The 19,490-nt window shown below is 40.4% G+C and overlaps 1 protein-coding gene across 3 annotated transcripts in view; it reads right to left on the reverse strand.

Annotated features, from left to right (window-relative positions):
- Positions 1-99: 99 nt before the first annotated feature.
- The window catches only part of ext1c (exostoses (multiple) 1c), a 104,409-nt gene continuing 85,018 nt past the window's right edge, over positions 100-19,490 (reverse strand). For all 3 annotated transcript variants that reach the window (XM_085446017.1, XM_085446018.1, XM_085446019.1), the window contains exons 3-12: positions 18,126-18,219; positions 13,773-13,880; positions 12,113-12,232; positions 9,580-9,712; positions 6,756-6,874; positions 4,886-4,981; positions 4,399-4,485; positions 4,121-4,281; positions 933-1,104; positions 100-829 (exon numbers count right to left, since the gene is read on the reverse strand). In XM_085446017.1, coding sequence (XP_085302143.1) covers positions 644-829; positions 933-1,104; positions 4,121-4,281; positions 4,399-4,485; positions 4,886-4,981; positions 6,756-6,874; positions 9,580-9,712; positions 12,113-12,232; positions 13,773-13,880; positions 18,126-18,219 — 1,276 coding nt within the window. In that variant the 3' untranslated portion in view covers positions 100-643. The remainder of the gene's footprint in view (positions 830-932; positions 1,105-4,120; positions 4,282-4,398; positions 4,486-4,885; positions 4,982-6,755; positions 6,875-9,579; positions 9,713-12,112; positions 12,233-13,772; positions 13,881-18,125; positions 18,220-19,490) is intronic.

Here is a 19,490-nt window from a genome sequence, read left to right on the forward strand (position 1 = left end):
CAAGATGAACTTTGCCTCTGCTGGAAACGTGGCCACACACTATGTGTTTGGCAATTATGGGACAAAATATGTGAACATTCTGCAGCACGAGTCCAGAGTTTGCATTTATAAATCACTTTATTGGTCTTACAGTTAGCATTTTAATGTGAAATGATCTGTTTCCTTGGCAACAGTAACATGGAGACAGATGTTGCCAGCTGGAGTGCATGGCACCGATACCAGTCCCTTGGGTGCTCCTGGCATGAGATAGTCATTCTCTCCTTGTTGCCACTGCAGTAGCACTGACATTTGAAGTGTTCACAAATGTTCCTTTTTTGACTATTTTAATCGTCCTTTCTCAGCGACAGGGCCAATCACAAGGACTATTTTAAGGCCCCAAATTTCTCAAGATTCATGGAGGTTGGAGAAGCATTTGAAGTACTTTTTATAGACTCCTTTCTCTTAAGCTCTTTATATAGTTCAGATCTCCTTGGGTCTTTCTTGATGATTGTCCATGTCACCAATGGACCTCGGTGCCTTTTTGTCCACTTCCCATGCATGAAAGACATGTCTTGAACTTTCTGTTACTTAGTAGCCATATTTGTCTGTCCAAAATGGCTCGAAACATGACTTCAACGCTCTCTAGTCTTTTTGTCCAGAAATGTTAGGCCCTCTCCAGGTCTTTGTACTTCTTGCGTAGGACGGACACTTGATCTTTGAAGAGAACGGGGTCCAGGCGAAACTGAGAATGCACCAGGGGCATGTAGCCAAACCAGTTGGCAAAGGAGTTGACGCACTCTTGCCTCTGGTTGAAGTGTTCAGGGTTGGCCCAAGGGACGCTCTTCGTACCCTGGGAGTAGAACAGGCACATGCTATTTAGCATCCAATCTTGTTCTAACAACCAAGTCAAGAGACTCCAGAGAGTATTACTTTGAAGACAATTCGGTACCTACCTGTGGACTGGGGAGCTCCTTGTACTGCTTCCTTTGAGCCACTTTGATCGGCGGCTGGTGAGTCACAGCAGAGACCAGGAAGTTCATAAGGATGTCCTCACAGTTGGAGGTGCGATCCACCAGAGTCCGCAGAGACTGAGGCAGGTAGTGAGTGAACAGGTAGTGGTAGTACCTGTGGGGAAGTTGAGAGTGTCACATAAACATACAATATTCATTGTATTCTTAAAGCCAGCAGGCAATGGTGCTTTATATAAAAGAGATATGTTTAAAAAACCCCATCTGACAAAGATATGCTGCCACTTCTTCCGCCAATGTGCTCTACCTGTCTCGCTTTCAGTAGCTCTAATGATAGTTTTAGCCTCTCATACCTACACTCATCATACTGTAAATTTCTTTAGACAAGGGCCTCATCTAACCTAAAATAAAAATGTAACATAACATGATTAACTGGAGGTCAAGCAACCATCTGTTAGCAGGCTCGGTGACCTCTACAGAGTAGATGGTGTGATGTATGCTGATAATATGTATCTAGGACAAGTTGATTTCTCCGCCGAGTGAGATTTAAGCTTTAAGGTGCCCAGCCGACTAAACTCCACTGATGCAATGCATATGTTCTTCAATATCAGTTTTAGGTGTATAGCGCTTTCAATTTACTTATCATTATATTTTCAGACTAAGCAACTGTCACTCTATTTTTTTAAAGAAGGTTTAATTGTGCTTCACAACCAAAATTGGCCACATTTATCTCTATGTAAGTTGCTGCCGTGGAGTCTCGGCGCGCCGTCAGATCAGTTTACTAATATGATATGCAGTAAAAATTAGATGAAGACTAAATTATCCATTCCCCCACTGAGCGAGTCGTGTTTTATAGGCTCACTATTCATTGGTATTTTTCTGTTTAAGCAGTAAAACGGGTTATTAAAGTTGGCGCTGGTGTGTCTATAGGCTTTAGAGATTCAAATTAGCACGACAAAAACGTGTTTTTATTAAGTCTGCTGACAATAATGACCACATTGTCTCAAAATGTCACAAGGTTTCAACACCTTTTAAAGTACCCTGTCTGTGGTGTAATTACATTCTCATTGTATAAGAACTCCCATCCCTCTCCCATAGCACATAATCGACTTCGTGCTTTTCGAATTAATCAAACTGCTTGAAGTAATCCCTGAGTAATTCACTCTTGCCTTCTTTTTTTCCCCCTCCCGCTCACACAAATACATAATTATTCTTGATGCCTTTTCTTTCTGTTTGATTGTCCCTTATTGCTCATCATGTTGATATTTGTGCCATTATGTTCGGAGCTGCTAGAGTTCAAGTTCTCCCTTGCTCTCAGTTTTTAATCTTTGAAGCAGTCTGTTTTGAGAATTTAATGTCTGTTCTGTATTAGTTTGTCAAATGTTGCAGTTATTATAGACGAATATATCAAACACATTAAAAAGTCTCAGTACACCCTGGAAAAATGAACAAACTTTTAAATTTAGCCATTTGTAGGAGCTCCTGTTTTCCTGTAGCTGCTTATGGAGCTTACACAACAGTAAGAACTTCATTTTTAACCATTGCCTCCTACAAAGCTGACTCAGTTTGTTAACATTTCTGGGATGTATGGACTGAACAGCCCTCTTCAGGTCTTGCCATAACCTCTCAGTTGAGAACTCAGCAATTCCATAACAACGATCTTCTACCTTTTCAACCATTCTTTTGCTGACTATACTATGAGCTTGCATTTTAAGGTCATGGACTCCTGCCCTGATAGTCTCATTTACAAAAAAAAATAAATTGATAATTCTTAAATTCATTGTTTGAATTCAGCAATTGCACGGCACTCAATCCCAGAGGGAGCAAAACAGCCCCAAACCATGCTCCCATGAGATTTTGTTGTTTTCCTTCCTTTAAACATATGTTGTTGTCAAAATGCTTTAAGTTTTGTCTCATCTACTCACACAACCTTCAGGTTTGGTAAACTTGGGATCTGCTGTATTATTTTGTTCTCGAAAAGCATCGTATCCTTAAATTAAGGCCATTCTATTGAATATCTATTTTCATATAGTGGAAATATGAACAAAGATTTCGTTATGTTGCAAAGATTTCTATGATGGTTTTGCTGTTACCCTTGAGTTTTTCTCCGACCTCTCAGGATTGCATCCTGGTGTGATCTTTTCAAAGACAACTGCAGTGCTAAGAGAATCGATGAACAGCATTATGGGTTGTTATAAAAGATGCTGCAGTAGAGCTAATACTAAAGGGAATAGGAAAAGAAGCACTGAAGCGCCTTCTCTTATCATTTAGGTAATTTGATTAGCTCTAACTATGGCTGCCACCTAATTGTTTCTAAGTCATTTAACTCAGTTAGGAACCTTTGTAGGCAAACCTCCCTTGCAACATTGATATGCCTTATTTATAGAGGACACGCCAACCCACAACCCAATCTCATCTCCTTAATTGAAGCACTTGACTCCAAGTAGGAGAAACTGTCGGCACAAATATGTCTGTGAAGGTTCTCAGTCATCCAGGTCATCGTAGTCAAAGGAGCTTGCAAAGAAAAGCGTCTGGACTTCTTTAAGTTACTTGAAGACGTTTCACCTCTCATCCGAACTGAAGAAGCTTCTCGGATGAGAGGTGAAACGTCTTCAAGTAACTTAAAGAAGTCCAGACGCTTTTCTTTGCAAGCTCCTTTGACTACGATGACCTGGATGACTGAGAACCTTCATAGACATATTGCCGTACATTTTGGGAGGAACACCCTTCAGAACTGAAGAAGCTTCTCGGATGAGAGGTGAAACGTCTTCAAGTAACTTAAAGAAGTCCAGATGCTTTTCTTTGCAAGCTCCTTTGACTGTCGGCACAAAGTTTCACATACTTTTTCCAGCATGGATTGGAAAGATTACTCACATCTGTATACATGAAAGTGACATGTCTATAAAGGCGACTGAAGATCAGACCAATTAATGTAGAACTTACAACTCCAATAAAATGTTTTCCTGCTGTTATGTAATAGCAAATTCAAATAATTTTTTTACCACCGGATATGTGAGACAAACCAAGATTTTGCTGGGTGATTCAACTAAAGTGTCTTTTTTCTTCCTTTGAACCTTTAATTAAAAGACTAGTAACCACAAAGAAAGTTTTCAGTTATAAAAAATATGAAACAAATTATTATTCATTATTTTTTCCCTCCTGCGTTCATGCACCTGTGGTAGAAGGCGGCTCCAGTTAGGACAATAGAGTAGTCGTTGGTCCATTTGGAGGTGTAGCCCCAGGCCCGCTTCAGGGGATCCCAGAAGTGGCTTCTGGGAGGATAGCCTACAATCCGCTCAGGGAAGCTCCGCCACACCAAGAAGGCAAAGTTCACCTGCAAGTACAGAAAAGGAAGATTCAGGGTTTCTTTTGTTTAGAAATATTAATTTATTCATGTACAGTATGTGGGCGCTTCTGCTGTATGTATTGTGTGTTGTACATGTCCACACACCTCACTTGTCAGTAGGACCGTATCCTCATCCAGACTCAGCACTGCTTCCGTCTCTATGGCAACATGAGGTAGAAACCGACTGGTGGTCTGCGAGAAAAACAAAGTCACTAGTTTTAGCTCTGTTGCTGTAGCCCGTGGGATGGCTGGCTTGTGCTCTGAGAGATTATGAAATACAGTAAATCATGTTGAGTGACTGAGATGGGTGAATCACTATAGGTTTTGCCTTGGGAGGAAGAAAAACGTCTGAAAAGACACACATGGAAGAAGGGTTGAGAAAGTAAATGCTGCACGGATCGGTGGACACGTCAGATAAACACGGATGGTAAGAAAGACCAAAAAAAGAGACATCAAGGCGAAAAATAGATTAGCAGATATAGACAGCGAGTGAGAGACGCATAAACAGACTGAGCAAGCGACAGTTTGTCATTCTGTCACTCAGACGTCACAGCAGGCTACAGCTTGAGTTGTGAGTGGCACTGGCCCTCACCTTCCTCCTGCCATCTGTCACAGTGAGGGGGACAGGCATAGGAGGCCATTTGCTCCGACTGGGTGGCGGTTTCTCGCTGTTCCACAGAATAATGATCTAAAACAGAAGAGAAGTGGAGCTCATGTAAAATGTCGACATATAGATGCATTAGATTGATTAGAAAAGTAGCTGTCATAAATCAGTCAGGGATTTCAGAGGTATGATCCCTCACCCATATGATATCCCATATCCCATATCCCATATGATAGTTTGCTCAATGATAAATTTTCATAGTCTACAGTTGCCTTAGGTACTCAAGTATCCAGACCACTTTAATTTTTGTACTCTTATTCACTTCATATCGGTGAAGTTTAATTTTTGGTGCTCTATGGGGTTTAAGTTTGGCCTTTAACTCAAGAACTACTAGAAACTTGTTCTAAAACCAAGTATGTATGCTTTGGTTTATTGTAATGCTGAGCAGGATTCCTGAGGGGTTTAATACAAATGAAAGTCAACACAGCCAGGCTTTCCCAGCTGATTTGACAAAACCTAAAACTCATTTGGAGATAACCAGTATCACAACAGTGGTTAACAACTTTCTCTTATTAAGTCGGGCTTTCTAGTTCAGGCTCTGTGCAATGTTCATATAAAAAGGTCATATAACTCTTCTTCAACACAAAATGATCCCTATTAGTGCCACGTACACGACTAAATATCTACATAAAAATTGTAACAGTAAAATGCAATACTGTTGCAAAAACAGCAAGAGATTAAGGCTGCAAAAAACTGTTATTCTGGTACGTTAGCGCACACAGAGCTAAAAAATAAGCATTTTAATTCAAGTTAATTATTTTAATGGCTGAGTGCACTCCCGATGCTTGTTTTTAAGGTAAGATATGGTTTAACAATGTTTATGTCAAAAAAAAAAAGTATTCCCGCAGCAGAGAATCTGCATTACACTTAAAATATGGTGCTTTGAACATAACCTGCTCATGACTGCATTGTGTTCAGCATCAGTGATTTATCCAAGTAAAAAGAGAAACTCTTTTGAGAAATATAAAACGCCGATTTTAAGCTTGACGTAGCTTGCTAAACCACTAATCTTACTTTGTAGTTCACCCCTTTGGTCTCAAGTTGCATGTGCTCTTCAGCTGGTTTTCTTCAAGGACATCTCTGTTTTACTCAGAGCAGCTTCTCTTGCAACTTTTAGCTTAAAGACCTGATTGATGATGTGCTCCTGGGGATGGCTGCCCTTTTATTGGCAGATCATCTAATTCCTGCAGAGAACATCTACTGACTTGTTAGAGTGACTGTTGGGTTCCAGGTCACTTTCGCGACCATGGCATTTCTTGCTTGGTTGCACAGTCTGTCCAGATGCACAACTCTATGAAGTGTGGAGACTCATCTTTTTTTCCCCAGCTGCTCAATTTTATAACCTGGTGAGATCTATACTTCACTATAATTTTGCTCTGACATCACTGAATCTTATATATGCACAAACTAAATTATGCACAATCCATTCACTTTACGACAGAAGTTATTGAAGAGGAATTTGAAAAACAGTGGAGAGCACTGCAGCAGGAGTAGACATGGATGCTTTTCAAATGAGAGATTTGCAATAAAGGTATGATAGGCCCCGTGATAAACAGTTAAGAAAATAAATACCTGAAAGGCACTGTAGTACGTTCTCAACATTTCTTAAAATGTGTTTGCTTTGCCTTCAGGGGTTACTGAGTGTAGCTTTATAGAAACATTCACAATTATGCATTTCAAGTTAAACTTACGATTATAATATGTGAAAAAGTGACTACTTTCTGAAGCAACTGTACACACAATCCAACTTTTGCTTATTATTATGACAAAGTTACATAGAGAATATCTCAGTATGTACCTGTGAGCAGTACTTTGACTTAGAGACCACCTGAAGTAGCTTCATGATTGGTTGAGACTGGGAGACCAATGGAGAGACAGCATGGATGACAGCAGTGAACTCCTGTCCTGGAGTGACTCCTGAGCAAAGTCATGAAACAAAGATGTGCACATGATGAAATGTCTTATCTGTCTGAACATGCGCAAGGTGCTGCTAATCTAAGCCTAATAATACTAATATTTATTTGTACTGAACATCATCAAAATAATTTCAAGCCACCATGAAGAATCTGAACATTTAAAACACTGTGCTGTAGAGAGCAATGCTGCAGTTTAATGCTGCCGTAATTTATAAAATAATGTATTTAAACTAGAGATGGACCGATCCGATATTACGTATCGGTATCGGTCCGATACTGACCTAAATTACTGGATCGGATATCGGAGAAAAATAAAAAATGTAATCCGATCCATTAAATATCACGAAAGCACCTCACAAAACTTGCAACACGCCGTAACTCACCTCAGAACGTTAGCACGTTGGAGCAGTATGCATCACGTCGGCTGTGGCATGCGGGACCTGCATGCGTCTGGAGAGCATTTGGAGCTTAGCTAACAACCCAGCATTTCATCTCCGACAAAGTTATCCCGAGAGAAGTAAAGCAAGTGTGTAAGTCCATCTCTGAATTTTTGTAAAGCATTCCTGTGTTAAGCTTAACAAGCGACTGCCTCTTCTTGCTGCTACTTCAATCATGAAACTGCTTAATGATCAGCTGATCGGCTTTTCTGTCTCGAGTCCGTCTCTCTTCTTTGCTTTTGGCCCACTTTGCACCAGAAAGAGGAAACCAGCGGCTGAACAACAGCAGCACGTTTAAGCTTGATCAGCTGTTGTTAGAATTTATTTATTATTACTTTCTACTCGAGGATCTTTTTCTATGTAGCTGACAGCTGGTAACTGTGCAGGGGCGGATCTAGCAAAGTTTAGCCAGGGGGGCCGATAGGGCATTAACAGGGAAAAGGGGGCACAAAGACATACTTTTCTTTCTTATTCTCATTTAAAATGTCTAGCTTTTAATAAATAATTATCTGACACCCAAAGTTTTAATTTGATGTAAAATGAATAGAAGTCAATTACTGTATATAGTAACTATTAAGTCTAATATACCCTAGTAAGCTATAGTACTTTTTCCTTTGGGAAGGTACCATCTGTGCAGTCTGCAATTTTGTTGAAGAAAGATGTTGAATCTATTTAATATTTCTTGAAAAATAATTGATTTCTGTGCATTTTTTTTTCACATTGCATCAAATTGAGGTTGATTACGTCGATTAAGCATCATGAGGTGGAGCGTGAGGGGTGGTTCCCTATTTTTTATTTATTTATTTTTGTTGTTGCTGGGAGTTGGAACCCTATTAGTTAGGTTGCTTAATATTTACGCTACTCTTTAAAATACCAGAATAGGGAGGATGGTGTAGGTTTAAGTTTATTAGATTGATCAGTATTGCTGAACTATGAAATTTTTTTTTGCATATAGGTATAACAGAATAGCTTTAGTGTAGTTGTTGTTTTAAACTTGAGTATGAACTTATACAAAATGCAGCAAGATATTTAACCCTTTAAGACCTACCATAGAACCAAGTCCGCCAGAGCTTATATTATATTTTTACATGCTGTGGAGCCATTTTTGGGAGCATTTCAAGTTGCTATACATCAATACAACCATTATAGCCCAAACTTTAATAATATGTCTGCATTAGGTGCATAGTAATTACATAAATTGCAAAAAAGTGCAATAAACTACAAAAAAATTGAAAATCGTTTTTGTTTTTTTAACATATATTTCTAGTTAGAGAAATTTAAGAGGCTCATTCCTCAAAACTGTAAATACAAAAAAGTTGCACAAACTAGTTTCCCACCACAGGAAATTTATTTTGAGTGTCTTCATAGTTTTATTTTTGAAATACACCAATTTTTATACACTGCAGGAAAAACGAAAATAAATATTATAGTGCAAATTTGCAAAATAACAGCATATGCATCAAAATAAACTATTTCCAGCAGTGCAATATGAGTCCTAAGCATCCCAGAAACGACACAGAAAGTCATAAACTCAAACATAACTTTTTAAAACACAAGTATAGGCTCATAAGGCCCCGATCGTAAAAAAACTACATTTCCGCAAAATGACGTCACTTCCGGTTTCGGGCAGGTCATGCGGTCATGTGATAGTTCGCGCTGATGGACGTAGGAAGTGTTACAAACAGCTGATCGGATCGGCGAAGCGTGTTTCTGGAATATCATGTTTTTGTTGCTGCAAGTGATTTTTATGCAGTTTTTGCAAAGCTATATGTGGAAGGAAACTGTGACCTAGGACAAGCTGATGGCATAAGATGTAAGTACAACTCCTCTGGTTTCATATGCAAAAAAAATTATTGCGCTAGCTTACGTGGTTGCAGAGCTACCGGGATTTAAAAATAGTTACGCAAAATGGAGCGTGCCCGCTCCGATCGGCTGTAAAGGGTTAAAAAACAGTTTTGTTGATTAAAAAATACACTATATCGGATTCATATCGGTATCGGCAGATATCCAAATTTATGATATCGGTATCGGTATCGGACATAAAAAAGTGGTATCGTGCCATCTCTAATTTAAACCGGATAAAAGAACAAATATTTGGCAGGAATGCAAAATTAAAATCAATACAGACAAGAACTTAAGCAAATATTTGAGAACAATTTGTGTAATGTTGAGTGTGGCGTCTTAATTTTTCATCTCCTTTCCAACATCCTTAGCATGCAATCAAGATTCGCAAGCTGTGCTGATTTGTTTAAATAAACTCTGCATTTACCTAATCCAAGGTAGTAGAAAGGGAAATGTGCAAGATGAGTGGAGTACTCTGGCAGGACCAGCAGACCTCCTGGGAGGTAGTTCCACATGTACTTGTTCCTCGATATGTGAGAAAATACACGGTCCTTAATGATCTAAGAAAGGAAAAAAATTGGATGAGGTTCGACGTGGGTTGCAATGTGAGAAATACATGTTGGCTTTATGCATTAAAGTGGCTGTTGTACTCATCGAGTATGAGCCTGCATCACACTCATTTTTCCCCTTCTAAGCCAGTGCATGAGAATTTTAGAGCTTAATATAAACTGCACTGCAGTTCAAGTCCTGACACACTTGTCTCTGCATATTTTAGGAGTCCGTAATGACAGGATCTGTGTACTTCCCATTGTACACCAATAGGAGGTGTCCATGCAGCAGCAACACTGGCACCTGAAGTCCTCTGCCTCACTGACCTCAAGCTGACTGCACAGCTGTCTCTCGTGCGGAGGTCCCCTCTACATGCTGTATGCATTGTACATAACCAGCTTATCACTAACCTCCAGAACCTTCCTCTTATTATCATTTGCACAAATTCCACACACCAAATTAACTAGGAGCTCCCAGACTCCAGTTCATAAACATCTGATTATAAAGTTTACCACTCGTTCTGTGATTTCTTCAGATTTCAGCAGCATTAAATCTGTTGTTTACTCACATTGACTTTATCAGAGTGTTCAAAAACTTCTTATATAAGGAGGTTTGGCATTTCTTTTTATGCATCATCTAACTGCTGGGCCAACCTTCAAATGACATTCTCTGAGCCAGAGTAGCTATCTTTGCAATGCATTTCTTTGCAGCTTGTTCAAAGACAAAAAAGTGAAGAAAACTCCAAGCTCTTTGTAATTCCGGTTTAAGTTTTTTCTTCTACACCTGATGTGCAGCATATCAAAAGTCATAATAGTCACCAGTAAAGCAGAAACTGGCAGGTTGAGACTGATATTTAAGTAATGATATATAATTTCTATACATTTGGGGGATTTCTCTAAGACGGATCAGATGTGCTCTGCTTTGAAATGTTTCACAGACCTAATTCAACACAAAACTGAGATAGTGAAAGAGTGGAAATACAGACCATGGGCCAACCCTGTAATCATAATGATACAAGGGTGTTTGATTCAAATATGACAACTCTGCTGCAAACCAGTCTTCTGAAAGAGGACTGATGATACAGGACGCAGGCAGGAAAAAGGCACAGGAGTAGTAACTCCGCCTGTGTTTATAGCAGTTTTCACTTGAAACGTTCGAGTTCTGCACATTTCTGAATAGATCTGTATAGCAGCAGAGAAAAACTAGGTTTGCAGTATTACCCACACGCATATTTGTGGGACACGGATCTTGTGTTGACACTAGGGGGTCAAAGCTTAATGTGATACAAGCAAAGCGGATTTGTAAATTCCACTCCCACTTCAGTCAAAGAGCATTTGAGTACAGAGCAGGGCATGCTTTACCGTGAATATCCTTGTAACTGTAAAGTCTGTTAAATTCACCCCTTGCTTCTCCTGTGCAGTTTCAAAATATCAAAATGGCAAAGGCCAAAAATGTTCAGACTGAAGCTTCAGAACGGGACTTTACTAACCAATAACTGATGTCACCGTGGCTACAGTCATGTGAAAAATAAAGTTTTTACAAGAGTTTATGCAGTCCAGTGAAAGGCTAGGTATACCCCATGATTCAATGACTTTTAGTAATTCTTTTCAGACTTTATTAGTCTCTCACATGATTGTAGAGGAATCTTGGCTGACTCTTCTTCACAAAGTTCCTTCAGTTCATCAAGGTTTGTTGGCTTTTTTTTTCCCAGCACAGCCCTCTTAAGGTCCCAACACAGCATTTCAGTTAGGTTGAGTTCTGGACTTTGCATCATTGCAATAACTTAATTCTTTACTTTTTCAGTCATTCTGTTTTATATTTGCTGCTATGTTTGGGATCAAGGCTCTCTTGCACAACCCAATTGCATAGTTCTTTTAATAAACAGAGGAGTTCATGGTCAATTTAGTAAGTATAGGCCTGATGTCTTGTGGGTGCAAAATAAACCCAAATCATCAGACCTCCACCTCCATGCTTGACAGTTGGTATGAGGCGTTTGTGCAGATAAGATCTGTTCACCAAACCTCTCTGTTTTATAATCCTCAGACTAAAGTGCCAAAGTAACTGGATGTGTAGTAACCTGTCTCATCAGATAGTTCAGTAAGTATTCAAAACCTCACTGAAGTACTAGAGCCAAACTGAAAAAATCTTGCCCTGAACTCACATATTACCTGTTAAGAGAGCTATGTTAGCTTGTTAGCATGTTAGATTGGAAATGTCTGAAAATGCTACAACAAGCAAGTGGTTTTTAAGTGTCCTACATGCTATACCCAGGCAGCACTCCATCCTCTGTTTCAAATCGTGAGTTTGGGCTTTGCCTTTGAATATCTGATCCTGGATTTTACCAACAACATCTGGTTGGATTTTCTGTGGCTGGACCTTATTATCAAGAGTTTGTCCATTCTTGGCCTGACCTCCAGTGTGGTGAGAACTATCTTGTCCACCGAGGAAAAGTAAGCTTCCCACAACATCTGTGTCCTTTGTCGTAGAGCCAGCACTCTCTCGTTCCCTACTGCTCTCACTGTAGATGGCACCTAAAGACAAAAGAGAAAAAATAACATGGTAAAATTTTTAAAAAAGCAATTTAAGAAAGAGAAAAAACAAATACGATTAAGATTTTTCCTTTGATGGTTGTCAATTTAAGGCGTACCTTTTAAAATAGTCTAGAACAGGATAAAAAGAGGGGTTGTTTAATTTGGCCCTCTAAAACATTTAACACAGATCTGATTTAGCGGCTGTCAATCAGATAATCAGACCCTGATTAGTGAGGATAAATTGGGGGTTTTAATGAACCACCAAAATTCATTCATTCATTTTAACTCAAAGTGGAAGAAATGCGTGTTAAACGGTGGGACGCCACAAAAATCTCCTCTTTTTTTGAAAAATTCTCCTTCTTATTAATTACAGTGCATGTTAAAGATGGCTTCACTAATTTCATCTACTGTCTGCCTGCACTCAGCCTTGCATTAGTTGCGCTCAGATCATAGACGATGTGAACATCGGTGTCTAATATACGCCCGTTTCCAAGTGAGACTTTTGCAGGTGTGCAGAAATTCAACTGATGAGGTCAGCTCATTCAACCAATTCTACCCTAATTTGAAAATGTCTCCCTCGCCCTGAGCTCCAGGGAGCTCGTGCCTGCTCATTAGCTGAATGCCAATTCATGTCCTCTATTGGTCAGGATCAAAGCGGATCAATGCAGAGGAGACATGATGTAATTTGTGTGTGAGGGAGAGAGATAAAGGTTGTAGCAGGGAGAGAACTGGCTTTTCTCACTGGCTGTTTATTTGTACGTCCGTGTAACAAGGCGACACGGCGAGAGAGCGAGTGCTTTTGAAATAAAGCTGGATTAAGGCCTTTTGGGGTGTTTAATCTCAAAGAAGCTCGAAGCTGTAACCACCACGTTTGATACAGGTAATGCCTACCTGGATGTTCTGGATGTTTTCCAAGGTCCATGTTTGCATTTAAACTAAGCCAATCCTCTGCACAGATAGAGATAATACTGGCTATCAGTCTTTGTAAGCCTTACAAAGTAGGGTTTAGTGCTTGTGTTTTTCTTAAAAACTGTTTATTCTGTTAAAAATCGAATAATAGAACATCTGATTTAAAAATCGAAAGGTTGCGATACGCCCTAGATCCCTTAAGCTGGCTTCTTTGTTGAATATCAAATCCCTTCACATGTTTCCTCGCTACTGTTGCTGCCAAATAGTGGCATAATTCCAAAAGAAGGTGGTAAAATTTCTCAACTTCGCCTAATCCAACATGACTCCTAAACCAAGGATACATATCTCTGGATATGTCTTTAATTATAGTCATATATTCATCTGCTAGAACTGAAGACGCCTTATTTGATGACAGTGTATAACTTAAAGGCTTGTGAGCCACCCATGAACTAACACAATTGTTTGTTTTCTTCTTTAAATTATGAAAAAACGCAAGTATGTATTTTATGCAGATGTTATGCTAAGACCCAAAACATCCCGAATGAACATCTGGCCGTCAACACAATGTCTGCTTGCATGTGTTAAGGTGTTCACCTGTGTGCGGACACTTGTAAATGCTTATGTCCGTTACCTGAAGTAGTAATCTTTCGTCTCCCTCAATGACCGCTTGGTTCCACTGTATGACGTCAGAAAACGGCAGCTCCCAGCCGTTACTCAGCAGTACTGGGATACACGCCGCCTGGACACACACATGCAAATAGAAATAAGAGTTTAAAGAATCTTAAAGGAAACAGTGAAAATAAGAAACCAACTTGTGTAACGTAGGAGAAAATATAAGATTTGAGAAGCTGCAGATGAAATAGGTTCCTTCTAGTTTCTTATAGCCAGATCGCCCCTGATGGCACTAAACCCAGGATGTAGTGAGACTGCAAAATTTGGCTTTGTGGGAGAGAACATTTGCACGTGTGAGGCCGAAGCTGTAATCACGCTGCGTTACATACATAGATCTGGCTGTGAACGACTAATTCTTGAGAATACATAGAGCCACCCAAGAACCAAGCAGGCCTGCTTTGCCAGAGCCTTCCTTTTTTAAACGCGTAGGTTGCAGTGTCATAGGTTGTTGTTGTTTCCCAAAGAAAAGCGGATTTTGAAACTGGTAACGTGCAGAGAATGCCATGTGAAATTCACAGTCAAAAACAGGCTTATATCCACAGTTGACATCCAGTGAGTCAAAATAGGTTCCTTCTGATTCAGCCCTCCTTAGCTGCTGGCTTGGGCTCCCCTTTGGCAATAAATGCTATAGCTTGATATACAGCTGCATGAATACAATGTAGTCTGGAGGAGTGTAGCCCCAGCTGCTTGGCACTGTGATATCCCAAACTGGGCAGATAATATGATCAATGCTTCTGTGTGTGTGTGAGACCCTCACAGAGTGGCTGGAATGAGTAGTAACTTCATCTCTACTTTCCCTGGATACTCCGGAGGTTTGTTAAACACTGTCATTCATATAGATGCAAACACAGATGTGGCTGACTGGGCTGACTCACTCCACGCTAATTAGGTACAACCACTGAGGGGGACATGTGTGGGGTAAGAGGAACACTGAGGGAAAGAGAGCAGAGAAACTAAGAAGCAGTTGATGCGTTACAGCATAATGCTTCATTGAAGTGGATTTTTGATGTTGTCTTATTTCTTCATTTACTGACAGGTTTTTGATGTTGTTCTCCTTTTTTTTGCTACCCTTGCACCCCCTTTGGTCTTCCCCTCTCTGTAAATCTATCAGATTTTCTCCTTGTTTACTTGGTTTTTTCAATTTCTGTTTGCAGCACTTTCATCTCATCCTGCTCAGTTTTTCTTTCTACTCACTGTGGTCTAGACTGTTGGTAGATCTGGGTTTGTTTCCACCTTTTTTTTTTTAAATTAAACCACCAGAGAGAACAGCACCGGCAGCTGATATTGTAGAAATCAACCACTCTCTCCGGCCCATCGAGACTTCCACGCTCCAGCGTTCCATCGGAGAATCAACCTGCTGAAGGACACTCGAGCAGGACCTGCACGTGCATGCGTGTGTGGGAATTAGCACCTGGTTAAAACAAGGTCAAATGAAGATCCTCGAGTGATAATCCAAGGCCTTTAATTTTAATTTTGCAGCAGCTCACCGGAGCCTTCTCCCTGAGAGATAAATCACTGTGAGGGTGAGCTTCAAACGTTTTAAAGCCCCCTCTGCCTGGAGGTAGAGGAAAATGAAGGCCTCTGTGCTGTGTAGTTGTTTTTGGTTTGTTTGCATTGGGAGACGAACAAGGGGAGGCTCTGAGCGATGGTGTATGTGGAGGAGTGTGCAAATGTGTGTCTGTGTGTATACTGGAAAGCTGGCAGCAAGTTTCCTACCACAGTGGTAATTGCCAGTTCTTCTGTGGGCTTGGCTAGCACCAAAAAAATAATACAAAAAAATGAAAAATGAAAAATAAAGAGTACACAAGTGAAAAATCTTAAAAAGCGCCTTGAAAGGAAGAGAGAGAGAGAGAGAGAGGCTGATACGGAGGAAAAAACAAGAAAAAAAAAGGAAGGCAAAGAGGAGAAAGGGACCGTGACAGCTACCTGCTGCCAAGCCGAGTGGGTTGTGTGTGGATTTGTCCATTCAGCAGACATCAGCGGCGGTGGGGCAGGCTGCCACTCCCATAGATGCTTCCGGACTATTCACGCAGTTAGAAACACACACTCACACACACCACGTAGCCCCAGAGAGCAGTGCAGCCAGGGAACACTGTAGCAGCCAGAGAGTTCAGTGTTCGGCAAAGCTAAAAACAGCCACTGCTGCTTCCTGCACTGGTGTGAGACCATCAACTTGGGTGGCAGAGTGAGAACTACAGCACACTGTTAAAGCGTTTAAACTATTCTCTCACTCCACTGCCTGTGGTGTCTTTATTGTTTGTGTGCTTGCACATTTCACTGATGGACTTAAATGAAGGATCCTAGAGTTTGTATAAGTGCTCGCTCGCGTCTGTGTGTGTTAATGGATCCATTTTAGGCTAAAAGGCCTTTCAAATAGCAAATAAAGACTTTATGGCTCAATCTGCATTCAGCATAGCACAAAGGTCTGGGGCAAAACATTTGCAGATGTGACCATTAAGGTGTCAACAACCAAAAACACTGCACAAACCGCAGCTTTGGAACATAAACATTCTGCATTCTTTGCACTTCCCTGTTGATTGAACGGTAGTATGTGAGATGGAGCTTGTTCGGCATGAACGGTTTCACTGCGGTTTAGTTATTCTAACAGCGTTGTGGGAAAATCAGCAGATAATGCTTTGATAGTTACTGTGTTAGTATAGTACATGTGGGATTTTATCTGATTGTTCATGCAGGATTTAGTAAAGTCCTGAAAATAACAACAGCGTTTTGTAAAGAGAAAACTTTTGAATCATGTTTTTATTAGTATGTTACTACATATGCTTGAAAGTAATTACGATTGGTAAGCACACAGAGTCATGTGAAAAAGGTTTTCAGGACTCTGTGCAGTCCAGTGAAAAACCCCATGATTCAGTAGACGTAACCTTCTAGAACAAGTAGCAATAACTCGAATTGTTTTCTGTAGAACTTTCTCTCACATTGTTGTGAAGGAATTTTTGCCCATTCTTCTTTATAGAATTGCTTCACTTGATTGACGTTTGTGCTAACTCATTTATCCGCAGCTCTCTTAAAGTCCTGCCACTGCATTTCAATCAGGTTGTGGTCTGGACTGTGACTGGGCCATTGCAGCACCTCGACTTTTTTATTTTTTTCAGCCATTCAGGTGCGGATTTACTGCTGTGCTTGGGATCATTGCAATGTTGCATGACCCAATTTTAGCCTTGCTTTAGCTGTCAGATAGTCAGAGTTCACGGTCAACTTAATGACTGCAAGATGCTCAGGTGCTGTGCCTGCAACACGAGCTCAAATCATTGCACTTTTACCAATTTGCACACTTTTGCTATGAGGTGTATGTGCCGTGTTTGGTTTTTATTAAATGTGGTGCTGGTTTTCTCCTGGCAACCTTTGCAAACAAGCCATTCTTGTTCAGTCGTCTTCTAATTGGACTGTCGTGAGCTTCAAATTTAACATGCTAACTGAGCCCTGGGGAGTGTGAGATTTGTAGTTTGTAGTTTATCCGAACATTGCATGGAGTAACCTTGTTGTGAATTTGCTAGGGCGTTCACTCCTGGGAAGACTGGCAGCTGTCCCGAATGTTTTCCACTTGTGAACAGTCTTTCGTGCAGTAGAATGATGGACTTCAAATTATTTAGAAACGTCCTTAGAACCCTTCCCAGATTGATGGGTAGCAACAAATGCTGCTCTGAGGTCACTGTTGATGTCTTTCCTCTCTGGCATTGTGTTGAACGCACACTTAAATGTTCCAGACCGGCAAACCAAAACCTCTGCTTTTATAGAGGTGCTCACATTTGATCCTTTTATCAGCTGCATTTTATTAGTATTCCCTGGACGCTTTAACCTCTTAATACGTATAAAAGCAGTAGGGGTGGACTTTTTCACAGGACTGTAGAGACTCCTGTGAAACCTCTCATTATCACACTGTACGCCTTTTGCATAAAACATAATAATGTAAGCTTGTTTGAAACCAAGTTTAAATTGGCAACATTAACCATTCATAATCAAATAAGTAAAAATTTGGCATGATAATAAGATCATCTAATTTGCTTCATTCAGCTCCTGTTGGTATCTTAAGCAAAGAGCCCACCAACTGTTAGATCCTGACTCAAATAACACTAAAGCTCATCGGTACATGAAAGTGTGTAATATGCATGAGCAAGAACAGAAATATATCTAATCTCCAGAGAAATCAATAAAACTGTTGAATCTTTAAGCCATTATTTCGCATAGATGACTGGGCCTGAGAAATGTAGGTGTAAATCGTGAAAAATGACCTATGAGACTTTAAGGTGAATAATGGTCATAGCCAGCATTGTGCACAACAATATATATTTACCTGCAGTGACTCCAGGAAGCGGAAGGAGCCCAAGCGCCGACCTCGAGGCACCAAACAGAACGTGGAGTTGTGGAGGAGCTCCTGGTAATCAAACCTAGCAAAGTGGAATTATAACACATTGTTAGTCTTTATCAACATGCATATATGCAGAGGCAGCATTCATTCCTTATTAGCAACTGACCTTTTAATCCACAGGAGTTATTAAAAGCAGGCATAGCGAGTCATTTGTCATGATTCTGGCTACCTAACCAAGCTATGCAAAGTTTTGTAAGACAGCAGAAAGGTGGAAAAAGAAGAAATGTTATTGTGGCTGGAACCAGTTAAAGGAGAAACTAAAATCTAGAATTAGTCTCAATATTAATATGCTAACTGGTATATTAAAATTAATATTGCTACAGTCAGAATAGTTTTGTAAAAGCAGTGATGATTAAAAGCCGTCACAGTGTGAAGGCCTAATCTACTAAAATGATAGCGAACAAATCGAATACATAGTCTGCCAATGTGGCAGCACATGCTCCCTCTAATACATCAAATTTAACATCTGTCACACATTAAATAAACCAGGATTTTTGTGGCTTTTCATTTCTGATATTTAGTCATAATGGCTCAGATTATGTGCCGTCATAAATCTTCCCTCTGCAGACACGTTGGCACCAGTACAGATAGCTACTGCATGTTGGAAAAGTATCTATCACTGAGCTCATAAGTAAATATGCCCTAATCTCTCTTCTCTGTTGTAGACAAGATGACTTGAACTCATGCCAAGTATGAAATTTTGAGTGTACCCCTCCCACTGGCTGAGGTCCACTGCCTCACACTCGTATTTCATACTTCTACGATGCACAAGATGCCAAATGGAAACCCCTGAAACAATACTCTCCTTCATACCCTGAGTGGAACGGCAACGGTCGAGTGGCGTAACGGTTTCAGGGTAAAGAACTGCGGGGAAGAGTAAACAGATGAGGAAACAAACGGCCTCTTAAGCGAAAGTTCAACTTTCCCCCTTCTTTCTTCCTCCTCCACATCTCATCACTCCACCTCCCTGTTTAAGTCACCCCGCTCTTTTTCCTCAGCCCTCCCATGTCTCGGCATCCGGCGCTCGGCTTGTTGATTTGCAGCAGGAACATCACTGCAAAATATGCCTCCTATTAATCTTCTCGCACCCTCATTCATCTAACCCTTCATGAGTGACAAGATCCAGTCTTCCTTTGCTCCCCAGAGCTTCCATTGCTCATGTTGGCAACGGTTAACACTGGCAGTTCTGGAGTTCAAGATCTGAAAGGATGTCACTGTTATAGCTCAGCGTTGGCTGCGTATCCACTATAAATGTGTCAAAACACACCGAACAGACACACACAGACCTAC

This window comes from Copadichromis virginalis, linkage group LG22 (genome assembly GCF_057382275.1).
Source record: "Copadichromis virginalis isolate Kocher_CV1m ecotype Utaka linkage group LG22, C_Virginalis_male_GT1.1, whole genome shotgun sequence".
Taxonomy (NCBI): domain Eukaryota; kingdom Metazoa; phylum Chordata; class Actinopteri; order Cichliformes; family Cichlidae; genus Copadichromis; species Copadichromis virginalis.